This window comes from Coregonus clupeaformis, chromosome 1, assembly GCF_020615455.1.
Source record: "Coregonus clupeaformis isolate EN_2021a chromosome 1, ASM2061545v1, whole genome shotgun sequence".
NCBI lineage: Eukaryota > Metazoa > Chordata > Actinopteri > Salmoniformes > Salmonidae > Coregonus > Coregonus clupeaformis.
Window position 1 is genome coordinate 13,509,649 of NC_059192.1, and position 12,394 is coordinate 13,522,042.

The following is a 12,394-nucleotide window of genomic DNA, read 5'->3' on the forward strand; positions in this document are numbered from 1 at the left end:
TACTGTATATATATATATATATAGAGTGTATATGTATGCATGGGTGTATAAGGAAACGGGTGTAGGGGATGTGTGATGCTAATGAGGTGTGTGCATGTGAGTGTGTGCATGTGAGTGTGTGCATGTATACTGTATGTCTGTGTGAATCATGCACTAAAGAAAAAGAGTGATACCCTGTACATAGACAATATACAATTTTGCACATCGTATGTAGGGAACTGTATGTGAAGAGTGAGATACTTACTTGGCTTTGGCCCCTGCATCCTCATAGCCTTTGTTTGAGACATCATCCAGGCCCCCGATCAAGTGCTTAAATGAACTGAAAGAGAACACAGAGTAACATTAATCAATGACTACCTAAAACACCTAGGTTAAATAAATGTATGGTTGCTACCCAATGATCTCTCCTAAAACACCTGGTTACATGAACTTATGGTTGCTGCCCAATGATCTTTCCTAAAACAGCTAGGTTACATGAATTTATGGTTGTATCCCAATGATCTCTCCTAAAACACCTAGGTTACAATAACTTATGGTTGTATCCCAATGATCTCTCCTAAAACACAAATTACGGTTAAATGAAAACAGCCCATGCATACGCCAATCCAATGCTTTTACATTTGTGGGGAGTAGTGAACGAGTGCACACTTCAGGAGGAAGGAGAGATTATTGGGACGTAGCCATGCTGTTATTGTTACAAATGTTCACTGAGTTCAGCATTATTAATGCATGAGACACAGGAGGGTATCAAATCACCACTAGCATCTGTCACAAAAATCTATCTACGAAAACAGCCTTGAACAGAGTGAGACAATTTGATGAATTTGAGACAATGTTTAAATAACAGCAAACATCATTCCCTGTTAGCTTTGTGCTGGTTGAGCCACAGCACTGTAATTCAGCCAACCAAAAGTGTGGTATCTCCCATTTTGGTTCCAAATGAATCACACTAAGTAGGTTTGCTGTAACATGTTAAAAACGGGTTAAAAGATGGCTACTGTTACTGAGACAATACTGTCTTTGAATAGTACTTTCCCTCCCAATCAACTTAAGTGTTAATGTAATATCCATCTCAGAGTACTCACTCTATAGAATAGATTGTTATTATTATGAAACTATACATAGTCTATTTATGCTATAGAGGATTAATGTTGATGAAATCATTTTGATTAACCCTCTCATAATAATGAGATGCGTGGGAGGAGAGCAGTCATGATTGTCTTAGTTTGACGGAGTAAATGCTTTAGAACAATCAAAAGATCGGACTGTCCAAAAGCAATATAGTAGATTGAATTGAAATTTTATATCTGGTCTTTTGGAAGTCAACAATATAATGTCTGCTGGCCCACACTTTGAAAATTCAAAAGGCAATCCTAAGTTTTCTGTCACACACAAAATATGATGGACGTTAGCTGTTCTGAAGAGTAAATATAGTTATCAATGATACTGTCAAGGTAAACAAGGATGACTGGTTGTCTGCAATCTAATTTATTTACCTGACAAGGTATGCTCAATCTTTTTGTTATCTTTTTTTATGCAATCTTTTTGTTTCTTTGAGTTAGTATATAAACCCTACACTCTGATAACACTGTTATCGCTTACTTACACTTTATCATGGAGTTGGCAACTATCAAAATATCATAATATAATACATTTAAAGAAGATAACTAAATACATGACTGACAGCTAAACCCTGAAATCCTAGCCGAGGCCTTCTCTTATCTCAGAGTAGTAGACAAATATCTGGATATTAAAAAAAAATCTAATTATGATGAATCGTTATCAAAATGCTTCATCTTTCCCTTTTAGCTTGAGCAGGTTCTTATCATTAAGGGTCCTTCTGTGCTGTTTTTAGCCATCTGTTTCAGAAGTGCCTGAAACCATCCGAGGGGTGAAGAGGGGTCTGATTACCACACAGAATTTCAGTGAGAGGGGGCAGGTAGGAGGAGCGGACATTTTAATGTGACACATCTGAGCTCTGTCTGTGGAGTAATGCGTCTGGGGCTTTTTCTCCCAGCAGGCAACAGTGCTGAAAAGCATCTGTCTGGGCCATCGGGTGCTGAGAAGCGGTGAGGCAGCCTCGTGTTCCAAAACAGAATACTCACTCTCCCATGGGCCCCCCATTTCCCCTCCACTGCCCTCCCTTTCTGCCATCCAACCCATTACCCTCCCTTCCAGCTCTTACCAGTAATTCAACATTATATTGATGGTGAAATATCGACTCAGTGCTGGTAAATGTTTCACCAGAGCATGACTTGCATCCTTTGACTCTCCTCCTGTGTGAGCAGCATGACTAATAGTAATTCATGTGAACCCATGGTTCTGAGGCCATGGCTATAATCACCACAGATATAGATAGATATAGACTGTTATTTCTAAGGTTTATGAGTCTGCTCTCACAAGGGTTAGATTCAAGTGTCAGACCGGTAAAACTTTTGACAAGGATCTTTTAATAAATCGTTTTGAGAAATAGTAATCACACAATCAACATTACTTAATGTAAGTGTGAGAGAATAACTGATCTCAGATGAGGTTAGGCTAGAACTGTTACAACACCCTGACAGTTATGAACTCATTATTTGAAATGTATGTCTAGACTGTAGGAGTTTATTATCATTTCATGACTTGGCCGCTGCAAAAAGATTCCGATATCATCCAGGAATAATGACCCATGATAGGCAATAAAAGGGTATTTGAAGTGTGAACTGCTTTGCACTAAATATAGACCTACAAGTTGACCCATTTAAAGTTTTATTCTTAGTGTGCCTCTCCTATAAAAGCCCATATAAGCTGTCCACTCCCACTCGATAAGGCTGACTTGCCATATAAATGTGATTGATATTAGTGATGCACAAGATTTAAGAAGTTTATAGCCTAGAGCAGAGTTGCCCAAACTCGGCTCAACTCAGCTTCTCATTACTATATCTTCCTGACCACACTGTTCGTCTCCCTGTCCGAGCGTATGTTTGGTACCAAGTCTGCACCAAAATGGCACCCTATTCCCTATATAGTGCACTACCCTATGGACCCTAGTCAAAAGTAGTGCACTATATAGGGATTTGTTTTGGGGGGGATTAGGATCCCCATTAGCCGACGCCAATGGCGATAGCAAGTCTTACTGGGGTCCGACACATAACGAAGAAGACTTTACAGACAAAATACTTTACAATTGACATACATTTAAAAACATTAACATGTAGTGTGTGTGTGTGTGTGGGCATCTATCAGTTACACATACTGTACATGTTAGAACACACACACTACAAGTTGGTCACATAGGGGAGAGGCGTTGTGCTGTGAGGTGTTGCTTTATTTCAGGTTTTATTTCAGGTTTGCTGTTCACTTCCGCTATATAAGATGGAAGGGAGTTCCATGCACTCATGGCTCTGTATAATACTGTACGTTTCCTTGAATTTGTTCTGGACTTGGGGACAGTGAAAAGACCCCTGGTGGCATGTCTGGTGGGGTAAGTGTGTGTGTCAACGCTGTGTTTAAGTTGACTATGCAAACAATTAGGAATTTCCAACACATTAATGTTTCTTATAAAAACAAGAAGCGATGCGGTCAGTCTTTCCTCAACTCTTAGCCAAGAGAGACTGGCATGCATAGTATTAATATTAGCCCTCTGATTACAATGAAGGGCAAGACGTGCAGCTCTGTTCTGGGCCAGCTGCAGCTTAACTAGGTATTTCCTTGCAGCACTCGACCACACGACTGGACAATAATCAAGATAAGATCAAACTAGAGCCTGCAGGACTTGCTTTGTGGAGTGTGTTGTCAAAAAAGCAGCACATCTCTTTATCATGGACAGACCTCTCCCCATCTTTACAACCATTGAATCAATATGTTTTGACCATGACAGTTTACAATCTAAGGTAACACCAAGTAATTTAGTCTCCTCAACTTGCTCAACAGCTACACCATTCATTACCAGATTCAGCTGAGGTCTGGAACTTAGGGAATGAGTTTTAGAGATGTTCAGGTTGAAAAGACATAACACATGTTTTTTCAACAACAGGTTATGGTCAATAATATCAAAGGCAGCACTGAAATCTAACAGTATAGCTCCCACAATCTTCTTACTATACATTTCTTTCAACCAATCATCAGTCATTTGTTTCAGTGCAGTACATGTTGAGTGCCCTTCTCTATAAGCATGCTGAAAGTCTGTTGTTAATTTGTTTACAGAAAAATATATATTTGGTCAAACACAATTTATTCCATCACTTTGCTAAGAGCTGGCAGCAAGCTGATAGGTCGGCTGTTAGAACCAGTAAAGGCAGCTTTACCATTCTTGGGTAGTGGAATGACTTTGGCTTCCATCCAGGCCTTAGGACAAACACTTTCCTCTAGGCCAGGGGTGTCAAACTCATTTTAGCTCAGGGGCCACATGGAGGAAAATCTATTCCCAAGTGGGCCGGACCGGAAAAATCATGGTATATATAACTTAAAAACAACAACTTCAGATTGTTTTCTTTGTTTTAATACGATCAACATACAACATAAAGCTGGAGCCTGAGGACAGTGTGTCCAAAATAGTACAAGCACAACATCACTATAAATCATAAAACACGTCAAGTTTATTTGAAAATTCTAAAGAAAAAGAACACACAAACACACAATGCCTCAGTGATTAACAGAACTGTTTCACAGATCACAGAACTATATCAGGGTGTCATTTCTCAGGCAGAAATGTAGATAAAAATAATGAAATCCTGTTCCCCAAACAAGTGCAAGAACCACAGAGTCAAGAATAGGTTAAATATACAAATAAAATAAAATCAATTAAAAACAATAGCACATCAACATAAAAACATATAAACATAAAGCTGGAGCCTGAGGACAGTGTCCAAAAGCACAACATCTGTTAGGCCTACTGCTGCTAGGTAGCTCTCTCTCTGCTCTCCCCCTCCCCTCTGTCTGTCCTTGATTGCAGGAGTGAAGTCTGGTGTGCGGGAGTCAGGGTTCCAGCTGCAGCTCATTCACCATAATCACCTCAGCCTTTAAGACCCGGTCAAACTTGCCACTCATCGTCAGATCATAGTCAAGACGACCATGTTAGTCTCGCTGCCGACTCAACCTGTTTGTTTTCGCTCTTTGTGTTTTTGGCCTGTTCTATTTACTTTTCTCCTGTGCCACAGATTATTGGAACCTGACTCCTGCCTCCGCTTCACTCCTGCCACCACCATCTTGCTTTCCACTACCGGACCTCCCTTTTGGACTCACCACGGACACTAGGACATTACGGTACCACACCTGCCCTGACCTGGATCTGTTACCCTCCCTGTAACCTGGACTTGCTCTTGCCCTATTATTGGAAACCTGGACTAATTGAACATTGTAAATAAACCTGTTAAACCTTCTCTGGCTTGGTGTAGTTGTCTGCATTTGGGTTCAAATCCAGTTAAATCATGACAACATCACTATTAATCATACAACACCTCAAGTTATTTGAAAGTTCTGAGGACAAAGAACACACAAACACACAATGCCTCAGTGATTAACAGAACTGTTTCACAGATCACAGAACTATATCAGGGTGTCATTTCTCAGGCAGAAATGTAGATAAAAATAATGAAATCCTGTTCCCCAAACAAGTGCAAGAACCACAGAGTCAAGAATAGGTTAAATATACAAATAAAATAAAATCAATTAAAAACAATAGCACATCAACATATAAACATAAATCTGAAAGCGTTGCTCAAACTCCCGTAACAGTCCCGTTATTTTATCTTTGAACCGCTTCATGTCTGCCACATGTTGGGTCGCGCACACATTTTTCAGACAGGGGAAGTGAGCTGCATCACCACCGCAAGTTGCGTCTCCCACAATGACAGCTTCAACTTGAAAGAACGTATGCTGTCATAATACTGCGTGACAACTTTGTTGCGCCCTTGCAGCTGTTTGTTCAAGTTATTCAGGTGCTCTGTAACATCCACCATAAATGCAAGGTCCTGCATCCATTCTGTGGAATGAAATTCTAACACTGGTTTGCCCTTTTCTTCCATGAACTGTTCAATTTCTTCTCGTAAATCAAAGAAACGCCTCAGCACAGCACCTCGGCTTAACCATCTTACCTCAGTGTGGTATGGCAGGCCATAGATGTGGTCTTTCTCTCTGAGAAGGCTGTCAAACTGACGGTGATTCAGGCTTCTGGATCGGATGAAATTAACAGTTTGGATGACCACCTTCATGACGTTTTCCATCTTTAATGACTTGCAACACAAAGCCTCCTGGTGCAAAATACAGTGAAAAGTCAAAAAATCACGTCCTCCATTTGCAGATTGCACTTTCTCTCTGAACTTTGTCACAACGCCTGCTTTTTTCCCGATCATTGAGGGCGCATCATCTGTAGCCAGGCTGACAGCGCGGGACCAGTCCACTCCGACCCTGTCCAGCGCGCCGACGAGTGCGGTAAAAATATCAGCTGCTGTCGTTGTATCTGTCATCGGCACCAACTCCACGAACTCCTCGGTGACGGTCAATGTGTCATCAACTCCGCGGATGAAAATGGCCAGTTGTGCAACATCTGTAATGTCCGTGCTTTCATCAATTGCAACCGAAAACGCAATAAATGACTTTACTTTTTGCTTCAACTGGCTGTCCAAATCCACTGAAAGATCGGAAATCCTGTCTGCAACTGTGTTTCTTGTCAGGTTGATATTTGCAAAAGCCTGCCGCTTTTCAGGGCACACAATCTCCGCTGCCTTCATCATGCATGTTTTTACAAATTCACCCTCACTAAATGGTTTTGAAGCCACTGCGATTTCATTAGCAATGAGGTAGCTAGCTTTCACTGCAGCGTTTCTTCAGACCCGCCAACAGTTCATTCACCTTCTCTCATCTCCGCTGTCCTTGAAAGTTGTCATATTTGTCGGCATGAAGACTCACATAGTGGCGACGAAGGTTATATTCTTTCAGCACTGCAACATGCTCTGAACACACCAAACATACAGCTTTCCCATTCAATTCAGTGAATAAATAGGATGACCATTTTTCTTGGAACACTGTGCACTCTGCGTCCACTTTTCTCTTTTTTGACAGAGACATATTGGGGCAATGAGGGTGCCAAAGCACATAATGTTAAAAGTAGAAGCCGTAATAAATATCGCGGGCAAAACAAAGTAGCTCATTGGCTGCACGTGCTTGACCTACTTGCTCTGCCCCGGTATAAACAGTTTGCTTGCTTAACACAATTGCTATTGCGCCATCCAGTGGACGCAATTGGAACAGCAGTTTATTTTATTGAAAAATTGCAGTGCATTTTTATACTTTACAAAATTATTATTATTATTATTATTATTATTTATTTTTTTAATCATCTCGCGGGCCGGATTAAACCCGTTTGCGGGCCTGATCCGGCCCGCGGGCCGGACGTTTGACACCCCTGCTCTAGGCTCAGATTAAATATATGACATATAGGAGTGGCTATAGTCAGCTACCATCCTCAGTAGCTTTCCATCTAAGTTGTCAATGCCAGGATATTTGTCATTATTGATCGATAACAATACCTTTCCACCTCTCCCACACTCATTTTACAAAAATCAAACTTACAATGCTTTCTTTCATTTAAAAACAACATTGTTTTATGCAATACGATGGCTCACTGTTTGTTGTTGGCATTTCCTGCCTAAGTTTGCCCACTTTGCCAATGAAGGAATCATTAAAATAATTGGCAACATCAAAAGGTTTTGTGATGAATAAGCCATCTGATTCGATGAAAGATGGAGTTGAATTTGTCTTTCTACCCATAATTTCATATGAAGTACTCCAAAGTTGATTTTCATAATTCTTTCCATCATTGATCTTGGCTTCATAATACAGTTTCTTCTTCTTTTTGGACTAGGGTGTTATTTCAGACACACTCCAGGAATCCCACCACACCACAGTGATCACATAATTATGTGCACGACAACGGCATGACGACGGAGGGAGCACAGCGTGGCAGACAAAATAAGCCCTCTCCAATGGCCTTGGCCATAAAGCTTTCAGCCGGCCAACGTGATAAAATTTATGGTGGATTTCCTGCAGAGCAAAAGGTGAATGTTCCGCTCTTTTCTCCAGTGTTTGTCTGCTGTGCTAGGATTGCCTTTTTTAGCCCTGCCTCTGGCTCTGAGCTACACAGACCCAGACAGAGACACACAGAGACCCAGACCACACACAGCGAGGGCTGCTGGGTCTGTGAGGAGGAACAGGCTCAGTCTACCATGCTGTGCACAGCACTCCATCCTCAGTCCCACTGTTTTACAAAGCTGGGTGTCATTCAAAACAGGAACCTTTTGTAGCCACCTTTTCAATGTAGTGAAGGTATTTGTTCTGATTACGAATAAATGGCATACTAATGATCAGTGATTAATTATCTGTAATCAATGATATGGATCAATAACAATCTTGCTAAAAGATACTGATACTATAGTCACGTTACTGTTCACTGTTAATCATTATGATGGGGTAATGCTCTGCAGTACATTGTTTTTTCATGGCAGTAAAGGGTTAATCAACAAACCGCACATATTTAAAAGTAAACCTTCAGGCGACACAGGCTACTACTCTACAGGCTACTACCCTACAGGCTACTACTCTACAGGCTACTACTCTACAGGCTACTACCCTACAGGCTACTACTCTGCAGGCTACTACCCTACAGGCTACTACTCTACAGGCTACTACTCTACAGGCTACTACTCTGCAGGCTACTACTCTACAGGCTACTACTCTACAGGCTACTACCCTACAGGCTACTACTTTACAGGCTACTACTCTACAGGCTACTACTCTACAGGCTACTACCCTACAGGCTACTACTCTACAGGCTACTACCCTACAGGCTACTACTCCACAGGCTACTACTCTACAGGCTACTACTCTACAGGCTACTACCCTACAGGCTACTACTCTACAGGCTACTACTCTGCAGGCTACTACCCTACAGGCTACTATTCTACAGGCTACTACTCTACAGGCTACTACTCTGCAGGCTACTATTCTACAGGCTACTACCCTACAGGCTACTACTCTACAGGCTACTACTCTACAGGCTACTACCCTACAGGCTACTACTCTACAGGCTACTACTCTACAGGCTACTACTCTGCAGGCTACTACCCTACAGGCTACTACTCTACAGGCTACTACTCTACATGCTACTACTCTGCAGGCTACTACCCTACAGGCTACTACTCTGCAGGCTACTATTCTACAGGCTACTACCCTACAGGCTACTATTCTACAGGCTACTACCCTACAGGCTACTACTCTACAGGCTACTACTCTACAGGCTACTACTCTGCAGGCTACTACTCTACAGACTACTACTCTACAGGCTACTACTCTGCAGGCTACTACTCTACAGGCTACTACTCTACAGGCTAATACCCTACAGGCTACTACTCTACAGGCTACTACTCTACAGGCTACTACTCTGCAGGCTATTACTCAACAGGCTACTACTCTACAGGTTACTACTCTGCAGGCTACTACCCTACAGGCTACTATTCTACAGGCTACTACCCTACAGGCTACTACTCTGCAGGCTACTACTTTGCAGGCTACTACCCTACAGGCTACTACTCTACAGGCTACTACTCTATTTAGATATTGAATACTGCATTGTTGGGAAGGGATGCAAAGCTATCGATAATTTACCAAAGTTACCAGAATCTTCAGTAATTAACAGAAAATCTATGCCAATCTATCATAACTTTAGTAATTTATACTTTAATAACTTTTTTTTTAAATATATTCATATTGTCCATGAGTTTCTAGAGAAAATAGCCTAATTAATGAAAAAAGCATCTAATCAACAATTGCATTATCTTCAATTAACTCTGCAAGTATTCCAACTATTGACTTTTCTTCACAACTGCCACCAGTTTGATGCCAAAACATTGACAACAAATACATATTGACATAGTAAAATAAATCAAAGTGTGTAAAAAAATTTATTAAGGATATTTCATACTGAAACCCTCATATTAAACACCAATGGTATTCAGTAAGTTGATGGTTTATATTTAGGATAATGTTTTACCGCTTTGATTTTGATTTTGATTTTATTTAATAATCTTATTTAATTATTTAAAATATTTGACATGTGATAAGGCCACACAAATGGCCAGAGATAATTACAGACACCTGTGATAGTCTGAAGTGCCCAAAAGGGTGATAGATTACATAAAATCCTTGAAAGATACAAAAAATTCTGGTAGTTTACTGGTAAACTTAGAAAGTTTCCAGTAACAAACCTCCCTTTGCAACCCTACTGTTGGGAAGGGCATGCAAGTTAAGCATTTCACTGTACTTGTGTGTGTAACAAATACAACTTGAAACTACTTACTCTCTGTCAATGACCAGGCAGGTGACAGCTTCAGCAGCGATCACATTAGCCGTCCTGATGTCCTCTCTGTGGGGACACAAAGTGTCAACACATCAGTCAAACGTATCCCCACATTCCTCACTCTTGGACGTAAGTCACTGTCCATTCAAAAAGTAATACCTCATGTTAAATTCTAATTAGATTTAGCCTCAAGTGAATACAATTTTAAAAAAATGTGAATACAGAATTGCAAACATACCATTCAAAACATCCAATAAATTGTATATAGTCATGATCGTCCTCTCTACAGTTATCTATGCCATCATCAGAATCCCCTTCACTGTAACCTGAATAAGTCTATAATTACCTGCGATCCACCTGTGAACCCCCCCCCCCACACACACACACACACACTCCAATCTGGCACCAGCTCAACTGATGTCTGTCTATTAGTCTGAGGGAGTGTCTTTTCCAAACTGATGCGTGTGAAAGGTCACATCCAGCAGCTGTGCAGCATGATAATTACAGTGAGGTGAAAGAGTTAATAACACACTGTCCATCAACACAGAGGGGATGGTCCTATAGAGCTACAGCACATTGCTGGAAGAGGCTATCTACTGTTGGTTTTCCTGAGCCTAGAGTACCAGTAAATGGCTATCCCTAATGAGCATCAACTGACAGTAAATGGCTATCCTTAATAAGCATCAACTGCCAGTAAATGGCTATCCCTCATGAGCATCAACTGCCAGTAAATGGCTATCCCTAATGAGCATCAACTGCCAGAGATCAGTAAGAGACAAATATAACCACGAGACCACTTCCCAAGACTATACGCTAAGTTCCTATTGGTGGATGCATGTAACTTATATCACACCAATGAATGGGGGATGTCCAGATGATTTCATAACGAACTAAAAATAGCAGAATGGTGGCCGAACGAACACCTTGCTAGTAATACCATACAGCATATCTGTACGTGTGACAGGCATCTCTGTAATTGACATTAATTCAATATGGTTACTTATACCATGGCATTGTTGAATACTTGTTTCTGATTGGTTTGAAGGGCATTCTAGATCGTGCATTATTTCCCTATTACGCACGGTAGAATTCAATGGCTATAGATCATTTTTACATGTTTTGTTTGACAGAACTATCTGGTGATGGAGGGAGAGAGGGAGCCGGAGAGGGGGAAAAATGAGAGGGGAATATCTATCCAGCCCAGTGTAACATATGAGCCCTCTAATAGACAGACCAGGGAGAACAGCTGTGAATTCCCACCCTGCTCATGGACAAGGCAACAATTCTCTGGATTTCACAAGAACATCCTGGGAATCTACAGGCTGAGGTGGCCATTTTACACAGAACACAGCATCCATCACAGTTGTTGCTAGCCGACCACCCACCTAGTCTTACACATTCATTTCAATGCTTCGGTAAACAACTGATATGTGTAAGCAGATACCTCCCAACGAGGGAGCAGGATGCCATTCTTCAAGCCAATTAGCACGTATTATGGCAGGGAGATGGAAACATCTACGGTTCACTACAGACTCCAGTAGAGTTGCTATATCACCAGATACCTCCCAGTGAAATGAGAGGAGAGCTTTCAAGAGATAGGATGTCATTCTTCAAACCAATTAGCATGTATTATGGCAGGGACAAGGAGAGAGAAACACATCACACACCAAACATTATATAACTACTATGAACTTCGAGGGAGGGTACTAGACAGGGAAAGAGGAGAGAGAGAGATACACTACCAGTCAAAAGTTTGGACACACCTACTCATTCAAGGGTTTTTCTTTATTTTTACTATTTTTTACATTGTAGAATAATAGTGAAGACATCAAAACTATGAAATAACACATATGGAATCATGTAGTAACCAAGAAAAGTGTTAAACAAATCAAAATATATTTTATATTTGAGATTCTTCAAATAGCCACACTTTGCCTTGATGACAGCTTTGCACACTCTTGGCATTCTCTCAACCAGCTTCATGAGGTAGTCACCTGGAATGCATTTCAATTAACAGGTGTGCCATCTTAAAAGTTAATTTGTGGAATTTATTTCCTT

General features: G+C 41.0%; 1 protein-coding gene across 3 annotated transcripts in view; it reads right to left on the reverse strand.

The window, feature by feature from the left end:
* LOC121532297 (cGMP-dependent protein kinase 1) overlaps window positions 1-12,394 on the reverse strand; it is a 215,892-nt gene that overhangs the window by 19,682 nt on the left and 183,816 nt on the right. For all 3 annotated transcript variants that reach the window (XM_041838310.2, XM_041838196.2, XM_041838285.2), the window contains exons 8-9: window positions 10,337-10,402; window positions 245-319 (exon numbers count right to left, since the gene is read on the reverse strand). In XM_041838310.2, coding sequence (XP_041694244.1) covers window positions 245-319; window positions 10,337-10,402 — 141 coding nt within the window. The remainder of the gene's footprint in view (window positions 1-244; window positions 320-10,336; window positions 10,403-12,394) is intronic.